The 21,930-nt window shown below is 35.4% G+C and overlaps 1 protein-coding gene and 1 non-coding gene across 2 annotated transcripts in view; both read right to left on the bottom strand.

Moving 5' to 3' along the window:
* The window catches only part of SENP6 (SUMO specific peptidase 6), a 127,021-nt gene that overhangs the window by 42,477 nt on the left and 62,614 nt on the right, over positions 1-21,930 (bottom strand). Inside the window, exons 7-8 of the mRNA XM_052645712.1 lie at positions 17,586-17,656; positions 2,669-2,817 (exon numbers count right to left, since the gene is read on the bottom strand). Coding sequence (XP_052501672.1) covers positions 2,669-2,817; positions 17,586-17,656 — 220 coding nt within the window. The remainder of the gene's footprint in view (positions 1-2,668; positions 2,818-17,585; positions 17,657-21,930) is intronic.
* Positions 21,789-21,892, bottom strand: LOC128053625 (U6 spliceosomal RNA). Its single transcript, XR_008199944.1, has one exon. It is a non-coding gene; the product is annotated as a U6 spliceosomal RNA (small nuclear RNA).

Raw genomic sequence — 21,930 nt, 5'->3', positions numbered from 1 at the left:
CAATAAAAAGAACCCTATGGAAAAACAATACTTTCACATATTTGCTTTTATAAAATTGATACTGAAACAGAAAAAGCACTTCCCTACTATTAAAAATTTTAATATTAAAATATAGAAGGAACTATATCATGAGCTATTATCATATGCCATCCACAGGCTAAGAAATAGGTATCTTAGAACTGTTTGCAGCAATTAGGAACAAAATGCAGATCAGCTTAACCAAACATGGTATTACACTGTTCATGATAAAAACTAGAGATTAAGAATTTTATCAACCTAGTGATCAAAAAACTAGAATCTCAATATTCAATTATTTTTAGTAAAGTAGCAAATTTTCTTAACAGTTTTATGTTAAATATAAATTCCTTCAGAAAACAAAGATTAATTAAAGTGTCATTTCCCCCCTCTTTGGTCAATGGAACACTTTAAAATAAATCCAAATCGCATTATCACATATTATCTGCCAGTCTATACACATTAATAATAACCTGTATACTTATTAATAAGAATAAGCGTGTCTTTGATGAGACACCACTGAGACAATTTCATGTTTTGTTAAATATTCTGAACCTGTTATAATCTCATTAAATACCAAAGACTTCATTTTCTTACAAGCAGTATGTAATGTGAAATTTCACAGACTATACATGGAAAGAAAAACCACTCATCTTGTTAAAAAATTTAAAATTACATAGAGGATGGCTACAATCTATTCTTTATCTCCACTAAGAAAAGAATAAGTGGCACAGAAGTTAAGAGTAAAAAGAAAGAAAATATATTTTCAATGTTAAAAAAAAATTCTGAGGCTTTTAGCGGGCATGCCTAAGGAAGGAAGGTGTGTGTGGGGGAAGCAGCTTTCTTCTTTTCTCCTCCTTTCCAGGGGTCCAGCAAAGGGCTAAGCAGTGTGGGTGACGACAGCAGAGCCCAAGCCAACCTTAGGCTTGTGTGCCAGAAGACTGGCCACAGAAAACTCAACTGAGCAAACACACTGGAGATAATGGCAGAGAGGTTTCGCAGTCAGAAAAGCAAGTTACAAAAACATGCAAAGCACAAAAGGCTAAAATAAACACTGTGGTGTTGGACTAGAATTGGAGTTATTAACGTACACTCATGAATTTTAATATATACTAAATATTAACACATATATACACAAATATTCCTAGTTCAGTCTGCTGAGAGGGCCTACAAATTTGACACCCAGTAGCAACAAGCACAACTACTGCCCAAATATATTCCTTTCACTTATACAAACAATGATTCCTTGGAGAAATGCATGACTACAGAGTTGATACAGGGAAATACAAAGAAATCTAGACCACCTGGTTATACCAGAAAGCAGGTACTCAAATAATGATGGGGATACGTCGAAAAGAAAACAGCCAGCTTGAAGAACTTTCCATGGGCCAAATCTAGGGCAATTTGAGCATCAAACTGCTCAAATTGCTCAGCTGTGGAGAATAACCTTTCTGAGAAAAATAAGAATCTATGTCTCCATGCTGATAAAAACAGAAACTATGGTAAATGTGAGATAAGAAAAAATTCTTATTAACAAATAAGTATAGAAACACTAGGGAACTCCCAGGTGGCTCAGTGGTAAAGAATCTGCTTGCCAGTGCAGGAGATTTAAGTTAGATCCCTGGGTCGGAAAGATTCCCTAGAGTAGGAAATGGCAACTTGCTCCAATATTTCTGCCTGGAAAATTCCATGGACTGAGAAGCCTGGCAGGCTACAGTCCAGAGAGTCACAGAGTCAGACATGTAATGAGTAACTGAGTACACAGAAATACCCATTAAAAACACCTACTAAAATACCTGGAAAATGAGACAGCAAAAGAGACACAGATGTATAGAACAGTCTTTTGGACTCTGTGGGAGAGGGAGAGGGTGGGATGATTTGGAAGAATGGCATTGAAACATGTATATCATATATGAAACAAAAAATAAATAAATAATAAAAAGAGAAAAATAAAATACCTGGAAAAATCTAGAAGAGTACATCTTAAACAAGATAAAAGTGAGTATCAGCAATAATGTCAAAATCAACATTATATACCTCCTGATATGATGCAATAAGATCATAGCATCACCTCTGAGGAATCTTGAAAAATACATACATCATGAAGAACCTGCAGACCAATTCAACGTGAGGTACAAAATAAGTGGCCTATATTTCTTACAAATATCAAGGTTACGAATGACAAAGGAATGAACATCAAGGAATTATTCCAGATTAAAGAAGACTGAAGATCACCACAACTCAGTGTAACATGATCCTGAACTGGATCCTGTTTCCATAAAGGACATGGTTAGAGAAAATGTGAATGGAGTTTGTGCATTAGATGATAATTCTGGATCCATGTTAATTAAACATTTTTGACAGTTGTACTCTGGTTATACATGAGAATTTTATTTAAAAAAAATTCTGACTGAGAGCGATTATATGAAGTATGGTGTAGGGAAGTATTCATATGTCTTTTCAAAAAGATATATATTCTGGATTTGTGACAATTGAAAAATGATCTAATGAAGGCAGAAAAGTTTGCCAAAGTAACCTTTTCTAGTTCTCTTGCAGTCCTATTTGAAAAGATCACCAGAATTTAATAAGTACTAAAAATAGTATTAATAAAAATACCAACTGATTAGCAGCAAAAAATAATTTCTCTACCCACCTCTAAATCAGTTAAACATTTTTTGGAAGCAGGAGACGGAGAAGGTGGGGTAGACTGATATGTACTACTGTGACGTTTCTGTGCAACTTTCCTTTTAATTTCAGACTCCAGGTGTGATTCAGGCTCTTCTGTTTTTTTCATTATACGATCTAAAAAAAAAAAGGGAGGGGGAAGTACTAAAATTAAACTTTATAAATTTCTCATTTTTCACCATGAAAAAAATACTAACTCATATTGTCAAATGATGTTTTAGCTAAAAGAAACTAATGTTTCAATATGTACAAGAGAGAAAAATAGAACTTTAGGCCAGAGCCAGTAGCCATCTCCTGGTTGCTCTTGTCTGTCCTTCACCAGGATCACTTTCCACCTGCTCTACCGTGTACCATTTTCATCACGTGTACCAATACTCTCTTCAGCTTGTTCTGTGCTACTAAGGCAACATTCTGCACTGAGTCACGCACACGTTTCTTTTTCCTATGTTATTGTTCTTAGATCAGTAATGAGAAAAATATGAATTCAAATGTTGGGTACAACTGTTTCGATAAAGGAAAGTAATTCTCAATTTAATGGCTTTTTAGATTCAAGGCACACGAAAGAGAAGTTTCTTCATTATTTTTCAATGTAAAGTCAACCATTTTCATTTCTAATTAATTCATAATTAGAATTTTAAAATGATTTCACAAATTTCAAACAGAACAATTTAAAATTCATTACAATTTGACTTCATCAGCAAAGAAAACTGAACATGTATCTAAATCAAAAGTTAATGAACCTACGCTGATGACTAATTCATGTTGTTGTATGGCAGAAACCAACACATTGTAAAGCAATTATCCTCCAATTAAAAATAAAATGAAAAGGCATTAAAAGTTAATAAATCTAAAACAAAGGTGTTCTACCTGCATAATCCCAAGTATGTTAAATATTTCCATTTTCCTATCTTTAACATCCTCTAAAACTGTCTTAAGAAACCCATGCAATTATTGTTGCTTGGTACAATCACAGAGTTCCACCTCCTCAGCATTTGCTCAGTCAGAATACCTTTATTTTCCTGGACACCGAAGCTAGAAATCCACGTAATCACTGACTTGTCCCAGTGAGTCCTTCCTCACAGTCAAGGGAATTCCACTACCGTCAAGGGTCTTAAACTCATTCCTTCCTCTCCAATTCCACTGCCACTATATTTCAGATGCTTAGCTCCTGCCTAAATTGATCTCCCTCATTCCAATTTTGTTTGCTTCAAATCATTCTCCACTACTGCCGAAGTGATCTTTCAAATGATCTAATCATTTTAATGTTTAAAGTGTTAGTCACGCAGTCATGTCCGACTCTTTGTGACCCCAAAGACTGTAGCCTGTCAGGATTCTCTGTCTATGGGATTTTCCAAGCAAGAATGCTGGGGTGGGTTGGCATTTCCTTCTCCCTAATGCTGAAAATCTTTCAATAATTTCAGTAGCTTAGGAAAAAAGTCTAAACCCCATATCTTGGCAAGGTCAAGTTTGTATTGATATTCCAGTCTTAATTTTAAAAAGAAACAAAAACCCTATACCTCAAAGAAGTGCATTTCTCCAGGGTATTTTCTTTCTCACCCTCATATATATATGTCATTCTCTTTGCAAGCAAAGTCCTCCCTATTTATCTAGTAAATTCAAACTATTCTTCATTAAGAAGCTACCTCTGGCCCACACTATGCATGATGAAGCACATCCTCAGAGCTTCCACAGCACTTTATCCATACTGCTATTAGCACTCATTTCATTCTCTGCTAATTATTTACACTGATCTGTTTCCTCCATTATACTGTCGGCTCTGAAAAAGTAGAAACAATGTTTTACTCATGTTTTCTCAGTGTTTAGAAACTGCACAAGGCAAGGGCTCAAAACATGTTTACTGGATTGATGAATCACATTACAAAACATCATATGACACAGGTTTTAGTAACAGATCTAGATATGTCAGGACTCAGCCAGGGAGAGGAAGGAAAAGCTGCTCCCGAGAACACCTTAGGTTACAGAGCAGCTGCTCCAGCCAGAGCATCCAGGTGTTAGTTATATTCCTATGAAAGCTAACATTGGTATGGCGTTAAATGGATTAGATCAGATCTAAAAAGAAGTTTCCGAATAAATGAGTATTGAAGAACTAGAATGTGGCACTAAGTAAAAAAAAAAAAAAAAAAAGAGGAGGCAGACAAGATATGGAATTCAGAAAATATACAGTTATCTGGAATACACAACCGATTACTGGCATAATTTAATTTACAGAGACAGCTATCTTAAAACATGGGACTTTTTTTCTCCTCCAACTTTTTTTGGTCTTACTGATTAAATTTTTGTATGTATACAAAACAGCTTTTTCCTTTTAAACATATTTTAGGAATCTCTGTAATCCCTACAAAATCTTTGCAAATCATTTTGCTCAAGTATGTCTCTATATCGTTTTCCTGCCAGACCCTACTTAGAGAATGACATTTTAAAAACTATTATCATTTCAATCCAGATCATATAATCACACTCTTCTGTCCACTGCTGCTATCTCATCATGTCTATGTCACATTTTTCTCTACCACATAATTAACAAGGGAGAAACGAGTGGCCCAAGCCCTGAAAGAAACAGGAAAAATTTTATTGATCATAGAGAAAAACAGTTATATATGCACATCTTTATCCACTCCTGTGTCGATGAGCATCCAGGATGCTTCCTGGCTATTGCCATCACAATGCTCTATCTATTGCTGCTCTGGCTATTACAATGCCCTGGCTAGTGCTGGCAGTGCTTCAATGAACACTGGCGTGCAGGGATCTTTTCAAACTGTGGTTTTCTCTGGGTATATGCTCAGGAGTGAGATAGATAAGATCTTATGGGAGCTCTGTTTTTAGTTTTTTAGGGAAGCTCCATACTGTTCTCCACAGTGACTGTACCAATTTACATTCCCACCAACAAGGTAGAAGGGTTCCTTTTTCTTCTTGACAAATATACACCACTATATATAAAACAGATAACTAAACACACGCACACATACCAGAAGAAAAACCCAGAACCAATATACAAAGTACCAAAAGAGCTAATGTTAAATAATCCAGTACTACGACTGGCTCACTAATTACTGAGAAAATTAATTCTGGAGAAACTAATTTTGGCAAATTAGATAAAAAAGAAACTGCTTTCCCAACTTAAAGATTTACACCATAAGATGGCATTTAAAATACTGCCTTCAATATTGTACTTAATCCTCATTTATGGCCTAACAAGCCCAATCCTGTAATCATTTCATGGGCCCAATTAAATAATGTGCTAGCAATCAGTAATTTCCTCACCTGGAAATATAAGATGTTCATTTACATTGAACACCTAATGTTCATATGTTCCCCCCAAAGTATATTTTACAATAGCTTATATATATATTAGTATATCCTTTTTCAGCTGGATTATATCTGTAATATGGAAACTTCTCTATCACTGTTATTACAAAATGATTTCAAAGATTTTCATTAATTTTTAAGAAAACAAATTTTGGCCCCCAAAAAAGACAATAGAGGAAAACAATTTTAAAATCTGACCCCTCCCTCAATCAAGATTATAGGGTACCAAAAGAGACAGAAACAGAAAGAACGACATACTTAGAAGTTTTAAGATGAAGCTTTGTCTTAAGGTAAACACAGCTAAGAAGATTATGATAATTCATATGAAAATTAACTAGCTTCAAATTATAGCCAGAAATATAAAATGGCTAAATACTTAAAACTTGATGAGTATAAAAAAACAGCAAATCCCTAACAAGAGGCTCATGAAAGTTTTAGCAGCTGACTATGAAAGGTATTTCCAAACCCTCAAAGTACTCCAGGGAGATACTTAAGATAAAACCTACCCCCAATCCCACCACCTTTTAGGGATGAGAAGGTGAATAGAGTATTAATCCAAGACCACGCAAAACAAACACCAATATTAAGATGAGGCACCATAAAACTCCTAAAAGAAAACATAAGCAGAACATTCTCTGCCATAAATCATACCAATGTTTTCTTAGGTCAGTCTCTCAAAGCAACAGAAATAAAAGCAAAAAATAAAAATAAAAAATAAACCAATGAGACCTAATCCAACTAACAAGCTTTTGCACAGCTAAAGAAACCATCAGCCAAACAAAGACAATCTATGAACTGGGAGAAATTATTTGCAGATGATGTGACCAAAAAGGGCTTAACTTCCCAAAATATATAAATAGCTCATGAAAAACAAACAACCTAATCAAAAAATAGGCAAAAGACGAAAACAGACATTTCTCCAAAGAAGACATACAAATGGACAACAGGGGCATGAAAAGATGCTCAACATTACTAATTACTAGAGATTATTAGAGAAGTGCAAATCAAAAGCTACAATGAGCTATCACCTCACACCAGTCAGAATGACCACTATCAAAAAATCTGCAATAAATACTGGAGAGGATGTGGAGAAAAGGAAACCCTTCTGCACTACTGGTGGGAATGTAAACTGATACAGCCATTATGAAGAATAGCATGGAGAGTGCTTTAAAAAAAAAAACAAACTAGGAATAAACCTACCATATGACCCAGCAATCCCACCACTGGGCATACACCCTGAGAAAACTGCAATTCTAAAAGACATATGCACCCCAATGTTCACTGCAACACTATTTACAACTGCCAGGACACGGAAGCAACCTAGATGTCCATCTACACAAGAATGGATAAAGAAGATGTGATACATATATACAACAGAATATTACTCAGCCTTGAAAAAGAATAAATGTGTCAGTTCTGGTGAGGCAAATGAAACTAGAGCCTGTTATACAGAGTGAAATATGTCAGAAAGAGAAAAACAAATATATTTTAACACAGATATATGGAATCTAGAAAACTGCTATTGATGAACCTATTAGCAGGGAAGGAATGGAGATGTAGATGAAGAGAACGGACTTGTGGACACAGTGGGACAAATGGAGAAAGTAGCACTGACATACATACACTATCAACTATCACATGTACAACAGATGGTTGGCGAGAAGCTGCTCTGTAACACAGGGAGCCCAGTCTGGTGCTCTGTGATGATTAGAGAGGTGGCATGGGACAAGCGGAGGGAGGCTCCGGAGGGAAGGGATACATGTACAATTACGGCTGATTCGTGTTGCTGTATGGCAGAAACCAATAATGTTGCAAAGAAAGTTTCTTAAAATTAAAAAATTTTAAATAAAATATTCTTTACAATAAAAAAAAACTACAATGAGGTATCACCCTATACCAGTCAGAATGGCCATCATTAAAATGTCCAGCAACAATAAACGTTGGAGAGGGTGTGGAGAAAAGAAAACCCTCCTACACTGTTAGCAGGAATATAAATTCGTGCAGCCACTATGGAGAACAGTATGGAGTTACTCAAAAAACTAAAACTATAACTACTATATATATGATCTAGCAATCCAGACAAAACTCTGGTTCAAAAAGACACATGCAGGCTTCTGGTTAAAGACGATGGAGTAGGACGTACTCCTCCTGCAAGGACACCGCAATAACAACTAGCTTTTGAACAACCACTGACAGGAGAACGCTGCTGCTGCTGCTAAGTCACTTCAGTCGTGTCCGACTCTGTGCGACCCCACAGATGGCAGGAGAACGCTGGAACCCACCAAAAAAAATGTACCCCACATCCAAAGACCAAGGAGAGGCTGCAGCGAGACAGTAGGAGGGGGGCAATCATGATACAATCAAATCCCATACCTGCCAGTGGATGATGTACAAACTGGGGAACAATAATACCAAACAAGTTCTCCCACTATCGTGAAGGTTCTCAACTCCACATCAGGCTTCACAGCCTAGGGATCTGGAAAAGGACTGGGAATCCCCAGGGAGTATGAGCTTGAAGGCCAGTGGGATTTGACTACAGGACTTCCACAGGACTGGAGGAAACAGAGACTCCAGTCTTGGAGGGCACAAACAAAACCTTGCCCACACCAAGACCCAGAGAAAAAGAGCAGTGACCCCACAGGAGACTGAACCAAAACCCCCTGGTAGTGCTGAAGGGTCTCCTGTGCAGGCATGGGTTGGCAGAGTCGGAGACTCTTTGTGACCCCATGGGCTGTAGCCCACCATGCTCCTCTGTCCGTGGGGTTCTCTAGGCAAGAACACTGGAGTGGGGTGCCATGCTCTTCTCAGGGGATCTTCCTGACCCAGGGATCAAACCCATGACTCTTGCATCTCCTGCATTGGCAGGTGAGTTTTTACAACTAGTGCCACCTTTGTTGGATCATACATATATAATTACCTTAATCAATAATTACCTTAAATGGATTAAATGTACCAATTAAAACACACAGACTGGCTGTGTGGATGAAAATAAGTACATGTATGCACTTCCACTTAGCACATCACTCTGCTGGAACCCCCAAATTGCATGTCATTATTTTATAATGTTAGTTTAATCACGTTCCCATTATGACTTGCGATTCTAATTATCTTTTATTTTTTTGTCTGGCTATTTCTTGTGAAAACTGATAAACATCTATTACTAATGTGCTTACGAAACACTCTCACTCACTCAATACCACTATATCATGATTGATCAACAGAAAAACAACAGAATTCTTAATACCCAAAGCTACTATTTAATAGAAAAGCCTGTCATTCCTTTTTAAAACCCAGATGCATATGAGAATTATCTTTGAATTAAAAAAAAAATACCAATGCCTGTTTTATTTTTTTCCAAAGCTCCAGATACGCTTCTAACGAGCAGCCATGTTTGAAAACAACTGGACTATATTATGATATTTTACTTTTACCTAGCTGGTTTCCCTTTTGCTATTTCATATTCAATGCTCCCATATCATTCACTTTATATTTTCCAATTTCTCCATCTCTTTTTTGATATTCTTTCTTATCAAGTGTAGCAGAAAGGCTTTTGTATACATACATACAAATAGCATGTATAATATATATATTTTAGAAAACTTACCAATTTTTGCCTAACTAAAAACCTTGCAGTATTTTGATTCCACTTGTTTGATTTAATATGAAAAGACTGCTAGATTTATAATTAAAAAAAAATAAACAGGTATGCAACAAGAAATCAAAGGTGTACTGTATAGCACAAGTAACTATAGTCAGTATCTTGTAATAATCTATAATGGAAAATAATCTTAAAAATAATATATATGTATATGTATAACTGAATCACCTTGCTTTGCACCTGAAACATTGTAAGTCAACTCTACTTCAATAAAATATATATATTATGGATAAGAATAAATAAATAACTTACATTAAGGCAAATTAAAAAAAATTACATGCACTCGAATGTTCAGAGCAACACTGTTTAGAATAGTCAAGACATGGATGCAAGCTAAATGTCCACCAACAGATGAACGTGTAACAGACAGACAGACAGGAATACCACCCCACCATAAAAAAGAAATAATGCCATCTGTAGCAACACGGATGGACCTAGAGGTTATCATACTAAATGAGGTAAGTCAGACAGATTATCATATGACATCACATATCAATATACGTGGGATCTAAAGTATGATACAAATGAACTCAATTAAAAATACCAGAAACAGACTCACAGACAGAAAACAAATCTACGATTAACAAAGGGGAAAGGGGTGAGACAAATAAATTAGGAGTTAGGGCAGATACAAACTACTATATATAAAATAGACAAATACCAAGATAAGGCCCTACTGTATAGCACAGAGAACTATATTCAATATCCTGTATTAATAATAATCTAGTAGAAAAGCATATGAAAAACAATGCATACTATACATATAACCGAATCATTCTGCTGTATACCAGAAACTAAAACTGTAAATCAACTATACTTTGATTAAAAAAAGAAGAAGATTAGAGTATTTCCTGGTGGATTTTCTAGCTCAATGTCTTTTTAATATACCACCCTATGTCCAGGTATGCAGAAAAGGTAAATATGGGAAGCTATTATGAGACAAGTAAAAGCGGTTGAATCTACGCTTTAAAAACGAATGGTCCTCCATAAAAAGAATGTTTATAGCAGCTCTCCTCATAAAAAAACAAACCTAGAAACAACTCAGGTATCCATCATAGGAGACTGATAAATAAACTGTTACAGCCCTACAATGCAATACTAGAGAAGAACAAACTGCTGATGCACGCAACACTGGTGAATGTCAAAGATTCATCCTGAGTGAAAAGAAGACGTACATAAAAGTGTATACACTGTATTATTCCACTTATGTGAAAATGGTTACCTATGATGGGCAGCGATGAGAAGTAACTGGTAGGAACACGAGGGAATATTCTGAAGTGATGATATCATTTACACTATTTGTTCCCAAGTCCTTGGGTTACAAAGGTGTATATACCTGTCAAAATGTATTCAACTGTACATTTATGACTTGTAAATTTCATTATATGTAAATTCAATTTCAAAAGAAAACAAATACATATTGAACTCTAATCAAGTGTCTGCTGAAGTGTTTAGGAGTAAAACTAAACTGGTATTTGTAATTTTAAATGTACTGGAAAAAGTAGATGAATTTATAAAAAATGATTAGATATACAAATACATAATGAAGTAGAGTTCATTACAGAATCTATGTGGTACATGTAAATTCACTTTTAAAAGTTAGTTTTTTGGTATGTTTGAAAATTTTCATAATAGAAGTTGGAGGTTGGGTGGGGCAAGGATAAGGATAGCCCTTCATTTTTGTTTGAAAATTTAGCTCTGCTGGAAGATATATACCTCAAGGATAGTTAGGATACAAACAGCTATCTTTATTATGGTATTATGGTTATTTATTTGCTTTTAAGTTATTTTTATTACCTTTTAAAAGAGAAAGACAAATTAGAAAAATGGTTTTCTCCGTCATGTCACTGTACTATGACCGATTTTCATTATAAAATAAAATTAAAGTCATATATCATATTCTCATTATAATCTCCTTAAAAATCACTTTGGGCTATGCTGAATATGTGTGATAAACAGAGAACACAATAGGCAAAGAACCCAACAGCCAGACATGAATAAAAGAAGAAACTCAAATGGCCACTTAACATATAAAATACCTGGTCATTAATAAGGAAATGTGAAAAAACAAATAGTACTTCCCAATCAGTCTGGCAAAGCCTGAAAGAATGGTAAGATCTAATACTGCTGAGGAGCATAATAAACATAGATCATGCCTGCTGGGTGCTGATACCCTTTATAGAAAGCATTTTGGCAGAAACATATCAAAAGTCTTTAAAAGGTACATAACTTTTGACCATGTAATTTTATTTCTAAGGACTTGATCTAAGGAAATAACATAAAATACACAAAATGTGCTAAAATTATTAATCATAATATATAATATCAAAACATTAAAAATTTAATTATACTATATAAATATAGTGGGTCACTTCACATCTATTAAAAAATAAGAGACTTGGCTATAGTCCTTTTGATTCTTTTAATTGTGTCTTTCATTTTGGTTTTCCTCTGGAATTCCAGTATCTCTTAATGAGAGTACAGAAGCCAGATAATATCATAACAAAGTCAAGATGCAAGTTATAGAACAATACATACAGTATAAATGCATCAAAAAATAGCTATATATGCATAGAAGTCTGGCAAGTTATCAATATATGTTAAAATACTAAAAGAAGATACCTTGACTGATTAAGATGAGGGGATATATTTCTTCTGCAAATGAGTTAAACACTGCTAAGTCAGATGATTTAAGTTAGAATCATAATGTAATTATGAAATCATAATTTAATTACATTTAGAATGTAATTAAATATTTACTCAGAGACAGCATATAACATCTATTAATTCTCTGATAAGAATACAAAATCAGAATGAAAAACAAAAAAGAAGCTTAAGAAATAAGAAAAAAAGAGAGAGATCTTAATTAAGACATTATTTTTCATGCTTAGAAAAACTAAAACCACCACCAAACAAAAAATTAACAGGATATGTGACATGTCCAAAAATTACACCAACACTTAGTTTTTACAAGCTTTAGTTTAACTGTACAGAACTGCTTTATCAGTACTTACTAGCCTAGTGCTGATAAATAACTATACTTCATATTAAATGCCTCTTAAATGCAAAATAAAGGAGAAAAATAATAAAGGAAGTCCTCATAAGTGTTAAGAACTATAAAAAGACAGTGATACCTTTAAAGGAGGAAATTATTCCAGGTGCTATGCCACTAACTACTGATCCTGGGGTTTGGAAATAGTATTTTAAAAGCTATCTCCAAGGAAATCCTAAAAGAAAAATGCAATCTTTATGAAACAATATACACAACATTATTATAGCCCTATCATTCATACTATATCCAAGTATATATGAACCTACCTAACACAAAACTGAACTGACCTAACATGAAAGAGCTATCAGTTCAGTTCAGTGCAGTCACTTAGTCGTGTCCAACTCTTTGCAACCCCAAGAACTGTAGCACGTCAGGCTTCCCTGACCATTACCAACTCCCAGAGCTTGCTCAAACTCAAGTCTATTTAGATGGTGACGCCATCCAACCATCTCATCCTCTGTCATCCCCTTCTCCTCCTGCCTTCAATCTTTCCCAGCATCAGGGTCTTTTCAAATGAGTCAGCTCTCTGCATCAGGTGGTCAAAGTATTACAGCTTTAGCTTCAGCATCAGTCCTTCCAATGAATATTCAGGACCGATTTCCTTTAGGATGGACTGGTTGGATTTCCTTGCAGTCGAAGGGACTCTCAAGAGTCTCCTCCAACACCACAGTTCAAAAGCATCAATTCTTCAGCGCTCAGATCTCTTTATAGTGGAAAGACCATAGCTTTGACTAGATGGACCTTCCCAGCAAAGTGATTGATGTCTCTGCTTTTTAATATGCTGTCTAGGTTGATCATAGCTTTTCTTCCAAGGAGCAAGCGTCTTTTAATTTCATGGCTGCAGCCACCATCTGCAGTGACTTAGATCCCAAGAAAATAAAGTCAGCCACTGTTTCCACTGCTTCCCTATCTATATGAAGTGATGGGACTGGATGCCATGATCCTAGTTTTCTGAATGTTGAGTTTTAAGCCAATTTTTTCACTCTCCTCTTTTACTTTCATCAAGAAGCTCTTTAGTTCTTCTTCACTTTCTGCCATAATAGTGGTGTCCTCTGCATATCTGAGGTTATTGATGTTTCTCCCGGCAATCTTGATTCCAGCCTGTGGTTCCTCCAGCCCAGTGTTTCTCATGATGTACTCTGCATATAAGTTAAATAAGCAGGGTGACAATATACAGCCTTGACATACTCCTTCTCCTATTTGGAACCAGTCTGTTGTTCCATGTCCAGTTCGAACTGTTGCTTCCTGACCTGCATACAGGTTTCTCTAGAGGCAGGTCAGGTGGTCTGGTATTCCCATCTCTTTCGGAATTTTCCAGTTTACTGTGTTCCACACAGTCAAAGGCTTTGGCATAGTCAATAAAGCAGAAATAGATGTTTTTCTGGAACTCTCTTGCTTTTTCCATGATCCAGCGGATGTTGGCAATTTGATCTCTGCTTCCTCTGCCTTTTCTAAAACCAGCTTGAACATCTGGAAGTTCACGGTTCACGTATGCCAGCACACCAGGACTTACGTAGCTCCCAGGACTGGTGTATTCAGTGCCCCTGACCCTGCGGCAGGCCTCTGTTGACCCATACCTCAGCCGGAGACTCCTGGACACTCACAGGCAAGTCTGGCTCAGTCTCTTGTGGGGTCACTACAGTAAAGAGTCTGCCTGTAATGCACAAGTCCAGGGTTCAATCCTTGGGTCAGGAAGATCCCTTGGAGAAGGGAATAGCTACCCACTCCATTATTCTTGCCTAGAGAATTCCATTAGCAGAGGAGTCTGGAGGTCTACAGTCCATGGGGTCGCAAAGAGTTGGACATGACTGAACAACTGCAACTAACACTGTCACTTTTTTACAAGCTAAATATACCAATATCCCTTTCCCCAAGCTAACGTGTTTCATGTGGACAGGTAATATTTATACATACACACACACACACACACACACACATATATATACACATATATTTACACACTTTATTATGAGTCCACAGGCATAAACTGAATAAGTAAAGCAGAAAGTATAGCTTTTCCCTATAAAAAATTTCAATTAACACATGTAAAAGAAATAAAATAGAAGACTACCATTAATAAACACTGAGTAATAATCGTTGCCAGCAAGAGCCACCAAAAGATGCTAGTATTAGTGGACACAATTTTGAGGAAAAAGAGGGTATCTGCATAGTGTCAGAGTCCCAAGTTATTAATAAGGAGGGGAAAATAGCTGTATGGTGGAAGAACCCACCAGAAACTACCTAAGTAGGAGATCATGTTTAACAGTAGTTAAGACAAACCAACATCATACAACCCTTGATATAATGTGTAGAAAAAGACACAACCTAACTTTCATGAAAGTTTTGCCAAAAATGAACAGCCTCAATCTAATCATAAGATGCAAAGAGCGTACTCAGTGGAAAAGACTCTAATGCTGACAAAGATGGACAGCAGAAAGAGAAGGGGACATTAGAGGATGAGATGGTTGAATGGCATCACCAACTCAATGCACATGAGTTTGAGCAAGCTCCAGGAGATGATGAAGGACAGGGAAGCCTGGAACACTGCAGTCCATGGGGCTGCAGAGTCAGACATGACTGAGCAACTTAACAACAACACATCATAAGATAACATCATTCAAACTTCCAAACAGAAAGGCATTCTACTAGTATTCTTCAAATTAATCAAGGAAACTTAGGAGATGTAACAAATGTAAGATCCTCAAACTAGATCTTGGAACAGAAAAAAGTTATCAGTGAAAAATTGGTGAAATGAGACCAATGTCTGTTTGCTTAGTTTAAAATGCTATACCAGTGCCAATCTCTTAGTTTGTAAATGTACTATGACTGTAACATGTTAATAGTAAGAGCAGCTGGGTAAAGGGTAAATGAGTTCTATTTTTATAACTTTTCTGTACTCATTTAAAATGATTTTAAAATAAAAAGTTTTTTTTTTAAAAAAGGTTATTCTTATCTATTTAATGAATGTCATTGAATAAACAAGTTTTTTTAAAATTTCGTTATTTTCGGCTACACTGGGTCTTCACTGCTGCAGACTTTCTCTAGCTTTGCGGGTCGGGGGTTGAGGGTGGGACTCTCCAGCTGTGGTGCTTGGGCTTCACATCATGGTGGCTTCTCTTATTGCAAAGCACGTCTATCTACAAAGGTGGGCTCAGCAACTGTAGCTCACGGGCTTAGCTGCCCAGTGGCATATGGAATCCTTCCAAACCAGGGATCTAACCAGTGTCTCCTGCACTGGCAGATGAATTCTTAACCACTGGACCACCAGGGAAGTGTCTGAATAAACAAAAAATTTTTGTAAAATGTCTGGGGCTTGCTGATATCTAAAACCATATAATAGGCCAAATCACTTAACTTTCTGAAATGCATCTGGGTAAAGGGAATGATAACCGTACCTATTGTGTAGTTCTTCCCTGAGGATCAGAAATAAGTTTCTTTTTGATCTAGGGAGAAAATAGTAAAGCACAGTGGTTAAGAGAACATGTGGTCTTTATCATCATATAGACCTGGATTCCAGTACTAGTTTGTGTCCTTGATTAAGTTATATAATCCCTGCGAATCTCAGTTTCTTCCTCTGTACAAAATGGAGGTAAAGCTGAACTTAGCTTATTGAGATCCTGGGTAGGGAGCTAGGAAAAAAGCAAATAATCAATGTCAAGCATCCAACTCAGCTCAAGTGCAGGGTAAGAGTTCAGTAAAGATTTAAGGTATGAATGTTAAAGAGGCTAGTCATTACTACCACATGTAATAAACCTAGTGAGCATAACTATGCATTACAAAGCATACTAATTCACATTCATAACAACTGCAAAATTATTAAGAAAGAAGCTATGTTTCAAATATTCTCTTTACAAAATATGTTCTATATATACACAAAAGATTTTCATCCAAGGTATAGAAAAATACAGGTGTTGTTTTTTTTTAAAAAAAACAAAACAAAACTGTTTTCAACCAGGAAAATTCAGCTGCTTAAAATCATTCAATTTTGGATAGTAAGAGCCACTACTGCTATTTAAAACAAGCAAAAGGCCTATGGGATTAAGAGATACAAACTACTATACATAAAATAGATAAGCAACAAGAATATATTCCATAGAATAGGAATTATAGCCATTATCTTGTAACAACTCAATCAACAATAACCTGTAAAAATACTAAATCACAACACTGTACACCTAAACCTAATATAATAATGTAAATCAACTATACTGCAAATTTTTTTAAAAAAGCCAAAAAATAAACAAGCAAAGGCCTGGGGAAAACAAGATGGACACACAGATTGAAAATCTCTAAATAACGAACATAAATTTGATGGTAGAGAAACAGCTTTCATAAGTGCTAATTATTTTTTAAAAATTATTTCGATGTAAATTAAATTTCTACTTATAATAATATTTCAACATCTACTATTAACACAGTTTTATCAGGTATGGTCTCTTTTTAATTCAGTGATTTTCTTGTCTAGAATAATTTTGATCCTAAAATTTAGAATATATTAGGCAACCACTGAATTAACACTGTTGCACTATATTAAGATTGTAACATAATGCAACACAACATAATTTTGAAGCTATAACCCATCCAGAGTGAATATTTGGATCCTGAATTTAACAACAATGCTAATATAATCAAAAAGACTTCCAACTATCATCACCTGAATGTGTACTCTCTGAATCATTCTGCAATTTCAGATGAGAAATAAATTCTCAAGTCAGTTATTAAAAATGGGTCTATATATTTCTAGTATAACTGGGAATATTCTAAAGCCAGTGCTACATCCCTAACCTACCTTTCATACAACAACTCAAAACCCTTCACAGGTGTTAACAAATAAAACTGCACACTTACCAACACTTTGGGGCCGACTTAACCTTACAGGGTTACTTTCAAATTTTTGGACATGAGGTGGGTATTCTTTCCTAAAAAGGAAATTCATATAGTTTTACTCTAAAAGAAAAAAAAATATTTAAAAAATGAAAAAGTAGAGGGAATACTTACAATATGTTTATCAAAAGCAAATCATAGCTTGTTACATAAAAAGTGGTACTATAAAATAACACTATATTACACAAACATACTGAACCTTAATGCACTGCAAGATCCCTAAGGGCAGTGATTTTATTTTATTTAAACTGTTTATCTATGCCAGCCAATAGTGGGCAGTCTTTCAAATAAACATTTAATAAATGAATCCAAATATTTATCCTTTCAAAGTAGTCACTTTGGGAAGATACATATATCTCTCCAATGCACAAAATTTTAGAATTTTTCTTTTGGAACTACTTTCATAATCCATTTATAAAAACTTTAAAAAAAGAAAGGCTTGTAATATTTCATTGTCACATGCAGTTCTGAAATAAAACAAATTACTCAGCTTAGAATAAATATCTGCCCAATTTTGCTGTAAATGTTTCTAGCTGTTTAAAAATCAAGGAATAAAGGGAATAAAGACTGAATAAGATCTTACTCTTCAGGATAATTACAAAAGCAGTAAAAAAAAAAAAAGTTATATACAAAACTAGAAATCATGAAACAAGTATTCATACTGTGCAGTCACAAGTATGAATACTTGTGACTATATAATGGGGTTATAATTATATTAATACTTTTAAAATTATATTACATTGTCAGACTTCATACACAACCAATTTTCAAAATTCTGAATAGGAATCCTTAGTAAATAAGGATCCTAAAATGTGAGAGAAGTCCAAATATACACCAGTTTGGGAGAAAAGCAAAAAACCTATAGCTAAATTATGGGATAAAACCATTAAAGAAGGAGATTTGCAACAGATGAGGGAACTACAAATAGCTACTTCCCCATCCAAATGAAAGGCTCCAAAAATATTTTCATATTATTTAATGGGGGAATTAAAAGAGGTTATTCTGTTCTTTATAAATCCATTCACACAAGTGATCAAACCTATCACAAAGCAATACAATTAAGCAAAAATTAAACAAAAATCCTCAAGGAGTTTTCCTTATAAGGATTTCATATTTTTATATTGCAAAAGTCAGAGCACCTGAGTTGAAAGCGAACTAAGAAAATGACAAGCAGAACATAATAAGCGCAGTGACAGTAGTGTCCTTCTGACAACAGCTAGCAAACAGTGCACACAATGTGCCAGGCGCTGTTCTAAGTGCTTTGCGTCTCTTAATTACTTTGGCCTTCACGATAACCTTATAAAGTATACACTACTGTTAGCACTTTACAGATGAGGAAACTGAGGCACAATGAGGTTAATTAACTTGGCCATGGTCACAGAACTACTAAATAGCAACACCAGAATCTGAATCCTGGCAAACTGCATCAGTTTTGGTAAGTAATGGTATTTTCATTATTATCGTTGAGCAGTATGTGGTCCAACTGGGTCATTTCCACATTGTCAAAATTTTGTGAGGATACAAATTGTGAAGATGAGAATTTGCCTCAAGAGACAGCAGTACCAGTGCTATGAAAAATAAGGTTTTCAGCTCCTAACTACATTAAGCTTTAAATAAAGTACATGTTTTTATATTCTACACATGTTCACACTAAAAATGATATAATATAATCTTCTCCATATACACTCAATTTTCAATCTCTGTTATAACTCTACACTGGAAAAATAAAAATATCAACTATAAAATACAACCGAGGCAATAAATTTGAAGCAAAATATGATACAACGATAGTAAATTCCAAAACCTCTATGTATTAAAACAGTGGACAATAAAAACAGTAGATATTCTTAAATACTAAGGATTATCAACAAGCAAAATGATTTGACAGAGTGGCCACAAAATCTGGAAATCCAGATAATTTGGATTTTTGTCTATTTAAATTTGCTTTACTTATTCTGGGGTATGCTATAAACACAAGTTCATTCAGTAATAACTGGCTTAAATCATCTAAGACAACATATCACAGATGAGATTACTAATTCACTCAGCTCTCTGCTATTTGACAGAGTGCACTGAACCATGCATTGCTGATGAGGAACAAACACCACAATGAAGATATGTGTCATAGAATGTCCATGACCATCATGTATTGTCATGTTAAAAATTATGTACATGCGCCAACATTTCCAAACCTTATGGCCACTCTGTATCTGATATTTACTATATTTTGCCCTATACATAGCAAATTTTGTTTTAAAAAAATGTATTATAATAAGCAAATTACTGAAGTAAAAGCATACCTTAATTTTAATATAAGAATACAAGAATTTCAGAATAAAAGTATTTGTTTAATAAGAGAATTAAAAGAATTTTATAATCTTGTGTTAACTTTTGTTAGGTAATCAAAAATAAACTTTTATGTTAACTTCTTAGTATGAAAGTTCCAACACTCTACAGACATTAAAAATTTCAAACTTCAAACTAGTATGATGCTTAAGGCTAGGATTTAATTTCCTAGTGGATTTTCTTTCCTACCTTAAACCAAGCAGAAGCAGAGAAGTGTCCCTACCAACTGGGAGCATTTTTTCTTTTTTCTTTTGCTTCTGAGAGTATGTGTTTTGTATATAAGTTTTAGAGAACCTCATTTCATGGATCATGGATCCAATATTTTACGAAGTGCAGAAAACTAGATACCTTTTTCCCCCTTCTGTGCAAAACTGTTTAAATAACATCAGAATGTTTTGTTTATTAAAAGTTTGACAGGCTTCAGCTTTGGAAGTCTTTTTTAAAAAAAAATAAAATTTAGAACAAATTTAGATTTACTGAACAGTTGAAAAGATAGTTCAGAATTCTCTTATATCCCTTACCCAGTTTTTCCTAATGTTAACACCTTCATTACCCTCATATCTATATCAAAAAACACAAAAATCAACATTTGCACATGGCTATTAACTAAATGCCAGGCTTTGTTTGAATTTTACCAGCTCTTCCACTTTCCACTAATATCCTCTTTGTTCTAGAGTACAACCTAGGATTCACTGTTTTTTTAGTGATCCTGTCTCGCTAGGTGTGCGTGTGTGCGTGCATGTGTGTATGTGGCTCAGTCATGTCTGACTCTTTGCAACCCCATGTACTGTAGTCTGCCAGAATCTTCTGTCCATGGAACTCTCCAGGCACAGATACTAGCCCGCCAGGCTCCTCTGTCCATAGAATTCTCCAGGCAAAGACAATGGAGTGGGTTGCCATTTCCTCCTCCAGGTGATCTTTCCAACCCAGGGACTGAACCTGGGTCTTCCGTACAACAGGCAGATTCTTTACCATCTGAGCCACTACGGACGGAGGCAGCTTGTTTGTTTCTCGGACTTAAAATTCTTTCTCGTGACCCTGGCACTTGGGAAGAGACTGGTTAGTTATTACACAGAATACCCCTCACCGTGGGTCTGGTGCTACACTCATGACTAGACCAAGCTTGTAGGTTTGGCGGATGTCTCCTCACGTCGTATCAGAGGTTACATGATACCAATGATTTATAACAGCAGTAAGATTAACCGTGATCATCTGGCTAAGGTAGTATCTGCCAGGTTTCTCTACTCCAAAATTACTTATTTTCCTTTCCAATGTTCTATTTGGAAGCAAATTCAGTTAGTCCAGCCCACAAGGGAGGCTTCTTCCCTGGTGTCTCAATGGTAAAGAATCCACAAGGCAGGAGACGCAGGTTTGATTCCTGGGTCAGACCCCTGAAGAAGGAAACAGCAACCCACTCCAGTATTCTTACCTGGAAAATGTGGTTGACAGAGAAGTCTGGTGGGCTACAGTCCATGGAGTCACAAAAGAGTTGGACACAACTTAGCAACAATGCTTCAACTCTATTTCTTCCTGAAGAGGGGAGTATCTACATATATTATTTATTTGGAATTCTTCTGTAGCAAACAGCTGTCAATTTCCCCCAAATCATTTTATGCAGCTTACAAAAATTTTAGGTTAGTTCATAAGTAAACCACTTATTCAATCATTTATACTAGTACCACCAATGGATATTTATTTTATACTTTAGGTTATAATCCAATTGTTTTGGTTCTGGCCTTTGGGAGCTCTTTCAGTTGGTTCTTGTTTTCCTTTCCTGTGATGTCACCTTTTTAATTCAGATAAAATATACATAAAACTTACAGAAATATGGAATGCTTCACCAATCTGCATGTTATCCTTGTACAAGGGCCATGAAAATCTCTGTACTGTTCCAATTTTAGTGTATGTGTTGTTGAAGTAAGCACCCTTTGGTTTTTTGAATTGGATTCTGATACTATAAGAT

The sequence above is a fragment of the Budorcas taxicolor genome, chromosome 9, assembly GCF_023091745.1.
Source record: "Budorcas taxicolor isolate Tak-1 chromosome 9, Takin1.1, whole genome shotgun sequence".
Lineage (NCBI taxonomy): Eukaryota > Metazoa > Chordata > Mammalia > Artiodactyla > Bovidae > Budorcas > Budorcas taxicolor.
The sequence above is the reverse complement of the archived record's forward strand: the minus strand, read 5'-3'. Positions and strand labels throughout refer to the sequence as shown.